Genomic DNA, 17,957 nt, shown 5'->3' on the forward strand with positions numbered 1-17,957 from the left:
TGTTACAAGAAAAATAATTAATTACTCGAAACTGGAACAATTCTTTATGAAACGAAGTGCCTCAGGAACACTGCTTATTCCTCTCGGGGTGACATTTGAAGTGCACAGCTCCCAGAGAGAAACAGCTGGAGGGAAGCTTCAGCACGAGACTAAGGTAGAAACACTAGAGCGCTGACCTCACAAAGATTTGTGGCCACCATCCTGAGTGGCAGTTAAACCTGAAGAAGCTAGTTCTAAGAACAGCCTCTGCAAGAGCCACCGGAAATGAGGACGCCGCTGCAACCAATGTGGGTACAAGGAAAAGGGGAATCGTTTTTTCTGAAGGAAGAACTTAACAACACTAGCAATAGTTTTCCTGACAGAGGTTCTGGTTAGTAGGATCCCAGTGAAAGTCTAGGCACACTGACATCAGGTAAAAACGTGCAGATAATCATGCCAAAGAGGGACTTTCCTACAGTTAGATTCTGAGTAAGCACTTTATTTAGTACAATCAGATGTGAAATTTAATACTTTGCCCAAATTTGGGATTCCATCAAATTTTGTAACTCTTGTGCACACCCTTTATATAATGCAGCTGAGGTGCAAATAGTCATCAATAACAGATTAGCACGTCTTATTACTGCCAGGCGCAGTACAAGACAGAAATGTCCCATGTTCCCACTTTTTTTTATCTTTGTTCATTAAGCCTCTAGCTTGTGCAATGAGAAAAGATCCTGTGACTAGACCGCGTACTGAGATGTTGGTAAGCTGGAAAACATGATTTTGTACTTGGCTGCTAAAAAAGCTAACATCCAAAGGCTTTTGCCAAAATCCAGGAATTCACTTTTATCATCGGCTATGAAGTTAACCATTCTAAAGCCAAAGCTTTACTTTTCAACTCTTCTCCCTGTGTTCTTTAGGTCGAAATGCAGGACCAGTTTGCCCTTGGTCCCCCAATCTAATACAGAGATTTATGTTACTGCCAACCCTTCCAGTCTTTGAATGATTTTTATCAACCATGATGTAGGGAGCTGGGCTCTGGTTGTGGTACCTCCCCACTCTTAGCCTGTTTTTTAGATGCAACTTTGATCAACGTGCACTGGGTTCCTGCTAACAAGGTCCCCAGTGCCAGTGTTCCTTTCCTAAATCAAGACACCTGGTCACTTGATCTCCAAGTGACCAGACACTTCAGCCCTTTTATAAGTCCGTAGTAAATGGTAACCCTGGTACCTAGGGCATGGGTACTACAGAGGGCCCCTCAGAGCTGTAGCACATATTGTGCCTCTCTGAGGGACCCAGCACCAACCTTATGTGGACTGCCATTGCAGGCTGTGTGACAAGTTGCTCCAAAAATTTAATACATGACATAGCCCACACTTGTGTGCCATGTCCCCTAAAACACTGCTTGGACTATCTGTAAATCACCCCTACAGCAGGCCTTCAGCCCTAAGGCAGGGTGCATTATATTACAAGTGAGGGCATGTATGCATGAGCAAATATGCCCCTACTATTTCTGTTGATTCTTAGACATAATAAGTGTACAAGGGGGTTCAGATATTGTGATGCTAGGTGCCGTGGGGACCGTGGGACACCTTTGGTATTCTTCTCCTGGGGCCAGGGTGGTCGGGTGCAGAGGGTCCTGAGGCGTCAGGTTTCTGTCACCAGAGGCAATCGCGGTAGAGGGGAGGCCCGCAGAAAGAGGCTGCAGGCGTGGGCTGGGGCCCAGTCTGACTCACCCAACAAGTGGGTCAGGTTTTAAGAGGCTGGGGGGCGTGGAGACACCTTTGGTCCTCTTGTCCTCGGTCTGGAGTGGCCAGGTGCAGAAGTGTCCTGCGGCATTGGATCTTTGTCTCCAGGTCACTTGAGGTAGAGGGGGGCCTGCAGAAGAAAGCTGCAGGCATTGTCGTGGAGTTCACAGTGGGCAGACCCAAGGTGAGCTTGTTCTCTGTGGGGTCTGAGGACCACGCTGGCACAATTGGGCTACTTTGACTTCGGCTAGGGTTTTGTCAGTCCGGAGTTCTCCATGTTTTTCTTGGTGTGCCTGCAAGACGCAGGGGAGTAGTTCTGCTACTCCAAAGGAGTTCCTGGTTCTTGGGTAAAGGCTGGCAGTCCTTCCAGGCTTTTGAAGCCACAAACAGCTGCAGGACGAGGTGTCTGTCGCAACTGTCTAAGTCAGCAGGCAGGATTGGCGCTGAGTCAGTAACTGCTCTTCAGCTCTTGCGTTTCTCTAGTGTCTTTCTTCTTTCAGGTCGGCAGGATTGATTTTCTGGTGTCAGGGGCTCAGCTAAATACAGGATTATGGTGTGTTAAGTGAGTGTAGGGTTGTAGCCAAAGGGCTACTTACCCCTGGGGTCACAATGACTCCTCTATGAAGGTGGACAAGCCTTTCTGACTACTAATTTTACCACCTGTCAGGGGGACGTCAGCATCTTCTCACTTCTGAGGGAAGCCAGATTCACATACCAAAAGCGGCGATCTCTTTGAACTCCCTGCCTTGGAATGCTTATTTGCAGATCATCCTGTTGGAAGGGGTGTAGAACACCCCTGTCAGAGAAGGCTTTTCTTCTGGCTATGCAAGAGCACAGGCTCTCACCCTTGGGTGTCAGAAGCTTGTCTGTGGTAGCAGGCTGGTTAAGACCAGTCAGCCAACACACTAGTAGTTGGTAGGTTTTTCAGGGGACACCTCTAAGTTGCCCTCTGGGTGCATGTATTAATTAATCCATCGCTGGAATCAGTGAGGATTTATTAATACGAGAGGTTTGATACCAAAACATCCCTAGTTTCAGAGGAGTCATCACGTAGCTAGGGAACTCTTACTTACCAGTTGAAAGGAAATGCCTCCTTGGCATGGTTACCCCCTGACTTTTTGCCTTTGCTGATGCTAAGTTTTGATTTGAAAGTGTGCTGAGGCCTGCTAACCAGGCCCCAGCACCAGTGTTCTTTCCCTAACCTATACTTTTTGTTTCCACAATTGGCACACCCTGGCATCCAGGTAAGTCCCTTGTAACTGGTACCCCTGGTACCAAGGGCCCTGATTCCAGGGAAGGTCTCTAAGGGCTGCAGCATATCTTATGCCACCCTGGGGACCCCTCACTCAGCACAGACACACTGCTTGCCAGCTTGTGTGTGCTGGTGAGGACAAAACGAGTAAGTCGACATGGCACTCCCCTCAGGCTGCCATGCCAACCTCACACTGCCTATGCAGTATAGATAAGTCACCCCTCTAGCAGGCCTTACAGCTCTAAGGCAGGGTGCACTATACCATAGGTGAGGGCACCAGTGCATGAGCACTGTGCCCCTACAGTGTCTAAGCAAAACCTTAGACATTGTAAGTGCAGGGTAGCCATAAGAGTATATGGTCTGGGAGTCTGTCAAACACGAACTCCACAGCATCATAATGGCTACACTAAAAACTGTGAAGTTTGGTATCAAACTTCTCAGCACAATAAATGCACACTGGTGCCAGTGTACATTTTATTGTAACATACACCCCAGAGGGCACCTTAGAGGTGCCGCCTGAAACCTTAACCAACTACCCGTGTAGGCTGACTGGTTTTAGCAGCCTGCCACACTAGAGACATGTTGCTGGCCACATGGGGAGAGTGCCTTTGTAACTCTGTGGCTAGTAACAAAGCCTGTACTGGGTGGATGTGCTTCACACCTCCCCCTGCAGGAACTGTAACACCTGGCGGTAAGCCTCAAAGGCTCACCCCCTTTGTTACAGCACCACAGGGCACTCCAGCTAGTGGAGTTCCCCGCCCCCTCCGGCCACGGCCCCACTTTTGGCGGCAAGGCTGGAGGAGATAATGAGAAAAACAAGGAGGAGTCACTGGCCAGTCAGGACAGCCCCTAAGGTGTCCTGAGCTGAGGTGACTCTGACTTTTAGAAATCCTCCATCTTACAGATGGAGGATTCCCCCAATAGGGATAGGAATGTGACCCCCTCCCCTTGGGAGGAGGCACAAAGAGGGTGTACCCACCCTCAGGGCTAGTAGCCATTGGCTACTAACCCCCCAGACATAAATACGCCCTTAAATTTAATATTTAGGGGCTCCCCAGAACCTAGGAACTCAGATTCCTGCAACCTAAGAAGAAGAGGACTGCTAAGCTGAAAAGCCCTGCAGAGAAGACGGAGACACCAACAGCTTTGGCCCCAGCTCTACCGGCCTGTCTCCCTCCCTTCTAAAGACAGTGCTCCAGCGACACTCTCCCCAGGGACCAGCGACCTCTGAATCCTCAGAGGACTGCCCTGCTCTAGAAGGACCAAGAAACTCCCGAGGACAGTGGCTCTGTTCACCCAAGACTGCAACTTTGTTTCAAAGGAGCAACTTTAAAAACAACTTGCGTTTCCCGCTGGAAGCGTGAGACTTGCTACTCTGCACACGACGCCCCCGGCACGACTTGTGGAGAAACAACACTTCAGGGAGGACTCCCAGGCGACTGCGAGACCGTGAGTAGCCAGAGTTGCCCCCACAGCGACGCCTGCAGAGGGAATCCCGAGGCTCCCCCTGACCGCGACTGCCTGACTCCCAGATCCTGACGCCTGGTAAAGACTCTGCACCCACAGCCCCCAGGACCTGAAAGATCGGTACTCCAGTGCAGGAGTGACCCCCAGGAGGCCCTCTCCCTTGCCCAGGTGGTGGCTACCCCGAGGAGCCCCCCCTTGCCTGCATCGCTGAAGAGACCCCTTGGTCTCCCACTGATTTATATTGGAAACCCGACGCGTGTTTGCACACTGCACCCGGCCGCCCCCGTGCTGCTGAGGGTGTACTTTCTGTGCTAACTTGTGTCCCCCCCGGTGCCCTACAAAACCCCCCCTGGTCTGCCCTCCGAAGACGCGGGTACTTACCTGCTGGCAGACTGGAACCGGGGCACCCCCTTCTCCATTGAAGCCTATGCGTTTTGGGCACCACTTTGACCTCTGCACCTGACCGGCCCTGAGCTGCGCCTGAGCTGCTGGTGTGGTAACTTTGGGGTTGCTCTGAACCCCCAACGGTGAGCTACCTTGGACCCAAACTTGAACCCCGTAGGTGGTTTACTTACCTGCAAAAACTAACAAACTCTTACTCCCCCCAGGAACTGTTGAAAATTGCACTGTCTAGTTTTAAAATAGCTATATGTCAAAATAAACTAAGAAAATATATTTTTCTATACAAAAACCTATTGGCCTGGAATTGTCTCTGAGTGTGTGTTCCTCATTTATTGCCTGTGTGTATGTACAACAAATGCTTAACACTACTCCCTTGATAAGCCTACTGCTCGACCACACTACCACAAAATAGAGCATTAGTATTATCTCTTTTTGCCACTATCTTACCTCTAAGGGGAACCTTTGGACTCTGTGTATACTATTCCTTACTTTGAAATAGTGCATACAGAGCCAACTTCCTACACCAGTGTCCAGCATAAGTACTTAGAATGGCTTACCTGATAACCTGCTATGACTATTACATAGCAGGGGCATATCTACTCCCTAAGATATGTCCACACATGTAATATACTGCACCCTGCCATAGGGCTGAAAGGCCTGCTGTAGGGGTGACTTACATATATTGCATGCAGTGTTAGTGGGCATGGTACGCAGGTTGTGTGCCAAGTTGTGTTTTTACTTTTAACTGCACCAAGACAAGCAGCCTGCAGTGGCAGTTGCACAGTTTGGGGAAAGAACACTGGCACGGGGGACCTGATTAGCAGGAACCCAGTGCACTTCAATCAAAGTTGCATCAAATATCAGGCAAAAAGTGGAGGGACTACTGCAACAAAAGCCTTGTCTCCTACAACCAATAAATAGATCTTAAACGTTGGGGCTTCTATAGTAGGATTACTAGTAGAGCAATTAGTGCTGCTAACTTTAGAAGAATAAGCCTTTTAAGCAAATGGATGCTCTATTATACGCTGGATCGCCTCCATAAGATGCATACAACATCATCCTCTTGTTTCTGATGCTCATATCTTACAGGAGATTGGATCCATATATTTTTCACCAGTTTGCATCTTCGTTCTTTATAGGAACAGGTTTTCAGGTTTTTAAGACAACAGCTCCAAGTTGATTTACGGCCAGATTCACTCAGGGCTCTATTCGGACTAGTATCTCAGAGCTTAGATATCACTGTGTGGTAGCACCAGTTTATATTTAATTTCTTGTTGGTCACCAGATTATTAATATTGCAAAACTGGAAGCCCAGACTTGTACCGATGTTTGCCCTATGAGTAAGCAAGTTACAACAGGTAAAGCTTTTTGAGAGGTTATATGTGGTTACAATAGGCTCTTTACTAAAATTCTCAGAGATCTGTAAGTATTGTCCTGATGCAACTCAGTAGCTGTGGCAGCGAGTTTTCTACTAAAAAATATTTAAAAACAAGCATTGGCATTGCCAATTTGTCCTGCATTTGCAAGAGTTAGAGCTGGCGGTCGGTGGTAAGACAGCCGACAGGCCGGCGGTTAAAAAAATTGAATCACGACCATGGCGGAAACCGCCAACATAGACAGCCACTTTAACACTCCGACCGCCACAACGGTACAAACAGCATGGCGGTCACCACCAACAGACAGGCGGGAGACAATGTACCGCCCACACCATTATGAGAGGCCAATTTGCCACCTTTTCCGGGGTAGATTCAACGCAAACAAAAACACAGCGGAAACTGGACTTGGAAGGGAAAACTCTCACCTCTACACACCCCACGAGGAACCAGGACGCCATGGAGCTGGAACTCCAAATTCTACCTGCCGTTCAAGTCCATGTACTGCACCTACATAGTCCGTGGACCACTGGGCCCAAAATGCATGGGCGATGCCCACACTCAATACCCGATCCAAACGGAGAGAACACTGCAGGGGCATCAGATCGAAATAAAACAGGCACCTCAGAGGGAAGGGAAGAGGGGGCACCTCAGCCGGATGAGTGCAAGACGCCAGCTCCACGAGGGGGCTCCATGCCCATTGATGTATCCTGGGGAGTGCAAAGCCACAGTCTCTCAAGTCTCTCCAGTGGGTGGGTTGCCCACTGCTTTATCCTGGGGAGTGCAAAGCCACAGTACCTCAAGTCTTTTTAGTGGGTGGTTTGCCCACTGCTTTATCCTGGGGAGTGCAAAGCCACAGTCTCTCAAGTGGTTAACAGTCTCCACTTGTTCTGGAGGGGGCTTTGTGCCCAGAGTGCTTCATCCTGCCAAGGACTGAGGTAGTGGATGCCTTTCTCCACTGGTTCTGGAGGGGGGTTTGTGCCCAGAGTGCTTCCTCCTTCCAAGGACTGAGGTAGTGGATGCCTTTCTCCACTGGTTCTGGAGGGGGCTTTGTGCCCAGAGTGCTTCATCCTGCCAAGGAGAGAGGTAGTGGATGTGATTCTCCACTGTTCTGGAGGGGGCTTTGTGCCCAGAGTGCTTCATCCTGCCAAGGACTGAGGTAGTGGATCTGACACTCCACTGACAGTGGGCCAACATGGAAGCTGTCCAGGTCCCTGGAACTGACCACCAGCCTTGTACGACTGACCACTGGGGATGGCAGCCATGTCTGCGGTGGTGCCACTGGCACAGGATGTGGCGTGGCCGCTGGCGGCGGTCTCAGTAGCGGCGGTGCTTGCTGCGCTCATTAGGCAGCGGTGCTGGTTGGGGGCTCACTGAGCGTGCTGCTGGCGGCGGTGTCCTGGGCGGCAGTGCTGGTGGGGGGCTCACTAAGCGTGCTGCTGGAGGCAGTGCTTGTGGGGGGCTCACTAAGCGTGCTGCTGGGGGCAGTGTCCTGGGCGGCGGTGCTGGTGGGGGGCTCACTGAGCGTGCTGCTGGCAGCGGTGTCCTGAGCGGCAGTGCCCGTGGCGGCAGTGCATGTGGCAGTGCCGGTGGCGGTCTTGTCCGCCGTGCAGGTTGGTGGTGACTTCCCTTTCTTTCTCTGGCCCTTCCCCACCTCGGATGGTGGTGCAGCTGTCTTGCCACTCCCAACTGTTGTCCTGGCAAAGCCCTTGGTGGCAGGTGTTTTGGCCTTCTCCCTCTGGGCTGTGGCCAACTTCTTTTGTTTTTGAGGTGGGGGAATGTCCTTGGCCTGGCTCCTTGGGACACTGGCTGCCCCGCTGCTTGGTGCACTCCAGAAGCCAGTTACTGCTGGCACCACTGTTTCCAGTGATGTGGTGGCTGAGTTGCTGTGTTGGGACCTGGAAAGGCGGGCCCTAGGGGACGGAAGGGGTGGGGGAGGTGTAGGGAAGAGGTCAAGGTTTGACAGGAAAAGTTTTTTAGACACACTGGGACGGGGAGATGGAGGGGGTTTGGGAGTGGAGGAAGAGGTAGTGGTTGTAGGAGGTGTTCGTTTGCTGACTTTGGGTGAAGGTGCATGGGCTGGAGGCTGTCGTAAGGTGGATGTGTGACTGCGTTTATGTAGTTTGGGAGGTGGGCTTACAGACACACTGGGAGAGGACGCAGGGGACATGTGAATGGTAGTGGGGGTGGTGAGTGCACGTGAGCGGTGTGTGGTGATGGGGGTGCTGGTGATGGACGTAGTGGCTGAAGATGTAGTGCATGCAGGTGTGAGTGGAGACGTGACAGGGAGGGAGGAGGGAGACGTGGAGGAGGGGGACACAGTGGAGGCAGTAGCTCTTGGTATGTCTGCATGGGAATGATGCTTGTGTGAGTGCCTGTGGGATGTGTGGTGCTTATGTTTGCCAGAGCTACCCTTGTGTGTTGAGGTGTGTGCATGCTGGTCTGATAGTGTGCTTGGGATAGGCTGAGGTACTGGGGATTGGGTCTGGGTGGAGGAAGTTGGAGGGGGGAGGTTGGACACAGGGACAATGGCTGCCATCAGTGCTGAGGCCACCCTGGATGGCATTCAGAATGGTAGACTGCCCAACAGTGAGGGATCTGAGGAGGTCAATGGCCTCCTCACTGAGGGCAGCAGGGCTGGCAGGGGCTGAGGTTCCTGGGGTGAAGGGGATTCCCAACCTCCTAGGTGAGCGGCCACGGAGCTCACGCTGAGGGGCTGCTGGAAGGGTGGTGGCTGTACCTGTAGATGCGGTGGACACAGAGGGACCCGCCACCGCAAGGGAGCTCCCATCAGAGGAGGAGTCGGTGTCGCTGGTCTCAGCTCCTGTCCCTGCCGTGGAGCTCCCCTCGCCCTCCGTCCCACTGGTGAATTTGGCGTCCGTAGTCTCGCCCTCCAGGGCCATGTGGGATGCAGCTCCCTCCTGCTCCGGTGGCACTGCTCCTCCACCTTATGATGCTAATGCACACAAGAACAGGGAGACCACACAAAGGGGGGGAAAGAAAGTAGAAAGATATGTTCTGTGTATGCAATACTGCTACCGGTGGCGGACACTACAGACACAGCAGCCCTCTGCACTACGCCATGCACTTAGAGTTCCCTAATTAATCACAGGGCCATGGGGTACAAGGGCTATGCCCGATTGCTGCACACATGGAAGTCACAGGAGCCTGACTAGGGGTAGATGGCTCTTAACACTGGTGGGGTGCCACACAGACTGCCTCACGAAGGGACCTTGCCTACAAAACTCACCCTGGCCTAGCGAAACCCACGGTCCACCTCCCCTACCCAGACACATCCCATGCGCGCTGAATCAGATGAATGTGACTGTACTCACCCTCTTATGGCTGCTGTGATGCCCTCAAGCGCCCATCCAACACCGGATACGCCACCGCCAGGATCCGGAACGTCAGGGGGGTCATGGTGCGATGGGCACCCCTCCCACGTTGAGAGGCCATCCCCAGCTGGGCCTCCTCCATCTTCTTGCTCCCGCGGCCTCCCATCTTTTCCGTCAGTGGGTGCTCCGTCTGTGGTGGAGCCCCAGGGTCCGGACTTCCTTGGCGATGGCACGCCAAATTTCCTTCTTCTGGTGGGCGCTGACCTACCGGAATAGTACAGGGAAAAAGGAAAAACTATAACCGTCCGGACCGTCACAGTCATTGGCCCACGTTCCCACCCTTGTCCTGACGCACATCCACTCACCGTCATTTCATGCACGCCTCATTCACCCCCCACCCCCATCTCCCATCCACACCACTCCAAACAGGCATTGCCCATACAGCATGCTCATAGTGTACTCACCTGTTTGTCTGAAGGACCGTAGAGTAGCGTGTACTGGGGGAGGACCCCATCCACTAGTTTGTCCAACTCCTCCGATGTGAAGGCAGGGGCCCTTTCCCCAGACACATGAGCCATTGTCGCTTCCAGACTGAGGTCACAGCAGCACTTGCAGTGTCGGTCCTCTCCTGTCGAAGATCAGGTATCAAGTGAGTGAACAGAGTGAAAATGGCGGGTCCAATGTTTACCAATGCAGGATTGCGCCGCGGTCTTCGACTGCCTACCCCGACGGTGTACAACGTCAGCACAGTTACCTCGTATCCCATTGTCCCACATTACAGGTCAGGCAGCCCCCATTTCAGGGGTCCACATGGCATTAATTTTAAATGTGTCACACATATCTAGGCCTTGCATACACACTAAGACAGGCACATAGCGGATTGACAAATGTGTGCAATAAAGTTGTTTTTTCGTACCTCAGTGTTGGCTGACCCTCTGATTGCTGTTCTCATCCATAGAGCACGTCCGCTGGGACAGTTGAGGAGATGGCGGCATCCTTCGGTGTACAGACCGCTGGTGGACCTGTGGACAATGAAAGAGCGACATTTAATAGTCACCTACATACTTGATCGTGCCACAATCCATGAACTGTGTGCCCAGTTGGAGCCAGATCTGATGTCAGATATGTTGTCAGCTATCTGCCATCCCACAGGAATCCCCCCTCTAGTGCAGGTCCTGTCAGCACTCCATTTCCTGGCAAGTGGTTCCTTTCAAACAGTGGCCATTGCATCAGGGATGTCCCAGCCTATGTTCTCCAACGTGTTGTCCAGAGTGTTGTCTGCCTTCCTGAAACACATACGCAGCTACATCGTTTTCCCTCAGGTGGAGGATTTGCTTACAGTGAAAGGTGACTTCTATGCCCTGGGACATATCCCCAACATCATAGGTGCCAATGATGGGACACATGTGGCCTTGGTCCTTGAGGAAGCCCAGGACAAGGGCAGAGGAACGCTACAATGAGGCACATGGGCGAACTAGGAGGGTTATAGAGAGGACCTTCGGCCTCCTGAAGGCCAGGTTCAGGTGCCTCCATATGACAGGTGGTTCCCTATACTACTCACCAAAGAAGGTGTGCCAGATCATCGTGGCCTGTTGTATGCTGCACAACTTGGCTTTGCAACGACAGGTGCCTTTTCTGCAGGAGGATGGTCTAGATGGAGGTCTTGTGGCAGCTGTGGAGCCTGTGGACAGTGAAGAAGAGGAGGCAGAAGTAGAGGACATAGACAACAGAAACACCATGATGCATCAATACTTCCTGTGAGACACAGGTAAGAAGACCTCACTGCCTCCTACATCTGATGAAATTGTTCGACCTCTCATCTGTTGTCACTTTCACCCAATGTATGGACCCTGATTTGTCACTTTCCCTTTCGATTTCACAGATGTGGGTCCCACTGTGTGACCTCTGCTATGTTACCTCATGGACTAGAGCTATGGACATAGGTATGTTGACAATACAATGGACATTGCTATTTCCCTCAGTTATTGCAAATACACATTTGTGAAAGCACAGACTGACTCCAGATTGTTTTGTGATTCAAGGGTGTTTATTTCAGTGCAAAGTGGAGGGTGTTGAAAATGGTCAGGGATGATGGTGGAGGAATGTCCATGGTAGAGTCCAGTCTATTTGTCTCAAAGGTGCATTGCCCAAAGGGGAATAGGAAGTGGATTTAGGGCAGTTTAAGGATGGACAGGGTGACAAACTGGGACAGAAGGATGATAATCAGGGTAGTCTCATTTCTTGGCGGGGGTCTTGGCATTGTTCTCTGTCTTTGTCCTGGATCTCAGGACCGTTTGCGGGGTGGTTCTCCATCTGCAGGCGGTGGGGTGCTGGTGTCGTGGTCCTGTGGCGGTGCCTCCTGTCCACTAGCGCTGGCGGAGGTGGTGGGCAATTCATCATCCAGGCTAGTGCCAGGGATGGATTTGAGTTCCTCCTGCAGCCGCTGGGTCTCCTGAAACGTGGCCAGTACCGTTGCCATAGTCTCCTGGGAATGATGGTAGGCTCCCATGATGTTGGAAAGGGCCTCGTGGAGAGTGGGTTCCCTGGGCCTGTCCTCCCCCGGTCGCACAGCAGCCCTCCCAGTTCCCCTGTGTTCCTGGGCCTCTGTCCCCTGAACCGTGTGCCCACTACCACTGCCCCAGGTCCCTGCTGTTGTTGGGTGGTGGGTTAGCCTGGGTTCCCTGTAGTGGTGGACACACTGCTGCTTGATGTGTCTTGGAACAGAGATATGGGCCCGCTGGGTGGGTGCTGTGCTGGTTTTTCCTGAGGGGGGAGGCTCTGTGGTGGCCTGTGACTGTGTGAGGGGAACCGACTGCCCGAGGTCCCAGATGGGCTGGGCATCTAGATCCAGTTGGACAGAGCTGCTGTCATCACTGTGGGTATCTTCTGAGGGTGGAGTGGACATGTCTGTAACCTCCTGTCCGGTGACGTTGGGTAGGGGTCCTGCAGGGGTGTAAATGCATAGTTTTAGTATCTGTAAGTGCCATGGTGTGCAATGGGTGGGTGACCCTGTACCCCAGTGCTTCCATTCCTGTGTAGGACCTTGGGTGATAATTGTTTAGGGGTCTATGTGGGTATGTGTAGTGGACATGCATTGGTGATGGGTATACATGCTTTGTTGTTGCATGCAGGGCTTGGTGTTGGGATGTGTGGTTTGTAATAGTGGGACATATGTGAGGAGTTGGAGTGATGGGGGTGAGTGCGAGGGTGGGGGTATGTCATAGCATGCAGGTAGGGTGGGGGATGAAGTAGTTAAGGATTTCACTTACCAGAGTCCATTCCTCCGGCTACTTCTGGATGGACCTAATGGTCCATAGTTTCTGTACTTCTGGGTCACACACAAGCTTTTGCAGCCATTCTGTTGGCTGAAGAGGAGCTGTGTAAGGACAAGTGTAGATAACAGTCACACACTAATCTTCAAAATGCAGCAGGAAGCAGGTTTGCTGGAACTGAAAATAGTCATGATAGGGCATGCTTGGGAGGTGGAATGTGTATGCGAACATGAGGGGGCACTGCATGGACCACCAAACTCTCGGGAAGAGCAGCATCTCAGGGGTGAGAGTACATAAAGCCAGAGGACAAGCGTCTTCTGGGCCTAGGTGTTTCGTCGCTCCCATTTGGTACTTTCGGTACCAGCTGCGCCGGCCAGCATGGAAATTAAGACAGTAATGTGCTACCCTTCCAAATACATACAATCATTGTTTTTCCCCTTTAAACAATGGGCCTGCAGGATGCAGCATAAACCTGATGTATACTGACATACCCCTCAGAGAGCAATACACGTTGTTTTCCCACATGGGCAGATGATATTGCTTTAATGGAGTTAATCACTCCCACTTTACGCAAACAAGGTAAAATATTAAATGGGCTGGGCATCTGTCCAGGGGCACACAATGTGGAGGGAGGTAGGCACCAGGGGGATATTACACTCAGCCTATGTCTCAGTTCCACAGTCCACGTCCTCGGCTTGTCACCATTAGGCACAACTTTAGCTGCTGCATTGACCTGTAGATGATGTTCAGTGGACATAAGCACAGACTTGCTCTTGTATAGCCATTTTAATGGTAAGTGCCCAAAGGTAATACATTCATATGCCCACTTTTTTAGCAGCTGTAAATAACGTTTACAACCAAGGAGGAAGACTGCAGAGCTTCGTCGCCAGTAAAATGGATGCAGGGGCACCCTGTTGTCATGCCACATGAGAGAGAGAGTGGAGACAGAGCACGCTTAGAGTGCACGCACACATGCGTGTTTTTCAAGGCGACAAAGAGCAAACAAAGATTTTTCCCCAGGATACCCAACTTTGAGGAGAGACTACATGAAGAGGGGCCAGGCTGTGGTGGAGTGGGAGGGCATGGCTAGAGCTCAAATTTTCTAGTTGAGAGATAATGAAGAGGCGGTGCCAACTGAGAAGGGCTGAGAGAAATGCAAAACTACCGACTGTAGCTAGTTTAACCCAAGATAAGTGGCAAACATCACCTCACTCAACACCAGCAGGAAATATTTTCACAAAGCAATCACAAAACTTCACGCACAAGTCTTAGGCTAACCTGTAATAACAAGAGGATGCTACTGCTGGTAGAGTGATCACTAAGATTTCAACAGTCCTATTTTGAAAAATACGGGACGCAATAACGTCAGTCGTGAACACAATCATAAAGGAGATTAGTCGTGAAAGGGTTATAAATTTGTTTACAAAAAAAGTTTGCTTACGTGATTGCGAGAACAGGGATATTAACACAAACTGTAAAACAATCTGGAAGTTACTGTGGAAAAACAGGAGTTTGTGGGAAAGCAGATGCCTTATCTCACTAGAGAGGTAAAAGGATAAAGCATTCAAGGAGGGAGAAGGGGTGAGGAAAAAGTAGACTCTTGTCGACTACATCTGTCTATGAAAAATGAATGTTTTAAACTGTAAAAACTCTACCCACCCCAGTCCTTTAAAAATGGCGCCGTCCTATCCTAGCACTGCACTTAAAAATAGACATGAAAAGTTCCACTGCAATGAGAAGAGGGGTAGAATTCAAAATGGAAGCGACTGGACCCTTAAACCAAATACCCAAAGAAACCATAAAAGAGTAAAAAGATCCAAGAGAGATAAAAGACACAAGAGAGCGCCTCTGCACTAACCAAGGAGCAACACCTCACCCCCCAGCCACCAGCAAGCAAGGATTTTTAAAGGGCCCTGAAACAAACAAATGAAAAGCAGGGGATGGCTTTAAGCACACAAGAGAAGTATACTAAACGTATACAAGAGGTTGTAAGCTCGTCCTTAAAAAAAAAAAAACAATATTGGCTTAGAATTTGTTTTTTAACCTCTAACGGCTAACTGAGAAAACATGCCCATGTGCTCAGGAGAAACAAAACAGATACCTCAAATGCTATCATTTTTGTATTAGTAAAACTGCAACACCACATTATTGGTGTCATGTGTAAAACAACTATCAAACTGTGAACTGTAATTAAGTTTTAATCATACTTTTTGAGTTTATATCATATACCCATACAAACATTTCAAACAAGATATATTTTATAATGTTTGCAAAAAAATACCTGTTTAGGACGACAGCTGTATATCTTCTCTCTACAAAAATAATCCCACATAAAATGTTTGTGAAGGGGGAAGGGAAATTTGCCTCAGGTTTTTCTTTTTCTTCAATTTCTTCATCTTCATCATCATCTTCAGAATCACTCCAAGATACATAATTATCCTGATTCCTATTGTTATACCACTCAACACTTTCAAACTGCTGGCGTTCATATGGTTTGTATTTTCGCAAAATTTCCAGCAGTTTTATAACTTTTGGGGTTACAAATTTCAGGTCAAGTGTGGCGGGTGTGAAGTGCTCTTCACAGAGTGCATGGATTTTCCTTAGGAAAGTGTCTGTAAACAATAAGAATTTTCTGTGTAGGTCATCTTGTTCATGCTTAATATACTTCTGCAGTTCTCTCACCATCATAGCTGCTACTTTATCTGCACACCATGGTCCCAGAACAACTAGAACTGCCCGGCAGTCTGATAAAATCTGTAACAATAAGGAAAGCAATTCAGAAAACATTTTCATGCAGAAAATGTAAACTCCTTAAAGAAACAAAATCAACAACGATTTACATGAGTTGAAATAAGCTTGTACATGGAATGAAAAGTGTTTTCTGACGTACAGGAAAGCTGTAAAAAAAATTACAATAATTTAATTAAAGGACAGACTTCGATTCACCTCCAGTCACAACAATAACAAGGTGGAGACAGAAGAGGTATGGTCCTCATTGAGGACAAGAGAGATTATGTTCCTATTCTTGCTCTTCTTAAGATCCCGTTCAATGAATTCTGCCTTGTATAACAAGGTAGTAAGGGACCTACGCAGCACTAATCTCTTACTTCCCACAGTACCTCTGCTAGGCCGACTACTCCGCGTTCACCCACTATTGGAGCAAGGTTTTTTTTTTTGGTTTTTTTTTAATAGGAGCAAGTGAATTTATTTTCCTTTTCTGATATTTCCTCCAGAGAAGTACTGTAACTCAGCAGCTTAATGTCACAGAGAAGCTCTTCATCGTCAGAAAAAACTTGACATCCAAACTACTTTCTTGTTACGATGGAACCTTCCCAATTTTCCACTCTACTTATGTGTTCTGCTGGTACTATGAGACCAGTCATGGGGAGAAAATGCTTTAAAAATAACTCTCTGCAAACATCTATGACTGGTTGGTTTATTATTAACTTGGAACAATCATGGACAATGAGGGTAATACACATCTAACAATAAGAGTATTGCTATGTATTGCATGTCTACATCATTTGATTACCAACATATAATAGGGCATTAATTACTATTTGTGTACTATTAGGCTGTATGGTAATGTTGCATTTAACCGTAACCGCTCTAACAGCTACATCTGTTTGGGCTTTTTTATGACTTCTATCATTCCATTTTGCCCTTTATTTAGGATTAATGGTCTGTGCAGTAAGAGCCAAAGAACTAAACAAATCAGATGCTGTATAATAAAGCAGCATGATGAATGTATAAATGTAGAAAACGGGTCTGAACAAACCTTATGTGCATGTAATTGTAAGAAGAACTAACAGCATATTCTGAGATGGTTTCCCTGAATACAACTGAAATTGTGCAATGCTTTAGGCATACAGGATCTGGCGTCAAAACATTTATAAAATTACTTATTTATTAATCTGCAGTCAGCAAATAAGCCCCAACTGATGACATGACATAAAACCATACTAAATCAACACTCTCCTACAGGAGTAAAATAACTCAAAATTCAAATGCCAAACTGGTTGGGAACCGTAATGGTATAATTTGCAACTAAGTCTCATAGGTTTGTAAAGCCCCTTCTGTTGCTACTTACAAATGCTTAATCAACAAATTTGAGGCTAAGAAATTATTTTGAAGTGATCACAAGAAATATTTTAATTATTTTATAAAAACAAACCACCAACACATGCCTCAAATTTGTTGATTAAGCAACTCTAAATTCAAACTAGGAATGAAAACACCTATGCCCAAACCTGAAATTTGATTTACCTTTTAATGTTTGTTCAAGCCACTTTCTGTATCGGTTTTATGAATTATCATAATCAGTTACAACAAGAACACTTACACAGCAATCATGCCATATGCTCAAAGTCTGAGCCCACAGATTAATTAAAAACACAAGTTGGCTCTGAAACATTCCTCACCTGTTTAGAAATGATTGTGGAATCTCTTTCTTTGCACTGAATAGATATGTTGCAGTCATTGAGAAAGTTAAGTGCATCATTTAATTCCTTCAAAAGCCTTTCATAAAGTCCGCTTTTATCAACAAATGGTCCGCAATCCACAACAATTTCACATGGCTGACACGAATGCCTTAGATGACAGAAACAGAGAAATAAGCAAACTGAAAAAACAAAATTGATTATATTACAAGAGGAAGCAAAAAGAGTGGCATTAATATCGAACCTTATTTCATGAACATAGTATGCAACTTGTTATTTCTTAATTGTTGGGTAATGACTAATATCAAGCGATATGACTTAAATCAATGTTTCATACTAAGGCCGCTGTGAAGGGGTGTCCATTTATCTTAAATGCTTTGTTCATCTGCACCCCACTGTTGAAGACCCTGTCTCTGAGTAGTGCTGGAGATATATGCACTGTGGGTAAAATAGGCAGGTTTCCTGTCTGAGTTGCCTTGTTACATGAGACTGAGTTGCTGTTTTATGACTCTAGAGATAGGAGCTATAAGGCCTTAGAACTGATGATTATGAGCTAAACATAGGCTGTGACCTGGTTACAAATGTAAGTGTTATAGAATGGAAACAGCAGTCAATGTGTTTCACCAGGAGAAATACTGCATAATCAGACCTAAGTCTGGCATGACTGATGTGTGGCTCCTATTCCCTTAA

General features: G+C 48.4%; 1 protein-coding gene across 3 annotated transcripts in view; it reads right to left on the reverse strand.

Moving 5' to 3' along the window:
- Window positions 1–17,957, reverse strand: part of DICER1 (dicer 1, ribonuclease III) — an 848,581-nt gene that overhangs the window by 706,177 nt on the left and 124,447 nt on the right. For all 3 annotated transcript variants that reach the window (XM_069208246.1, XM_069208245.1, XM_069208247.1), the window contains 2 exons: window positions 17,250–17,418; window positions 15,110–15,582 (listed from right to left, as the gene is read on the reverse strand). In XM_069208246.1, coding sequence (XP_069064347.1) covers window positions 15,110–15,582; window positions 17,250–17,418 — 642 coding nt within the window. The remainder of the gene's footprint in view (window positions 1–15,109; window positions 15,583–17,249; window positions 17,419–17,957) is intronic.

The sequence above is a fragment of the Pleurodeles waltl genome, chromosome 9 (genome assembly GCF_031143425.1).
Source record: "Pleurodeles waltl isolate 20211129_DDA chromosome 9, aPleWal1.hap1.20221129, whole genome shotgun sequence".
NCBI classification, from domain to species: Eukaryota; Metazoa; Chordata; class Amphibia; order Caudata; family Salamandridae; genus Pleurodeles; species Pleurodeles waltl.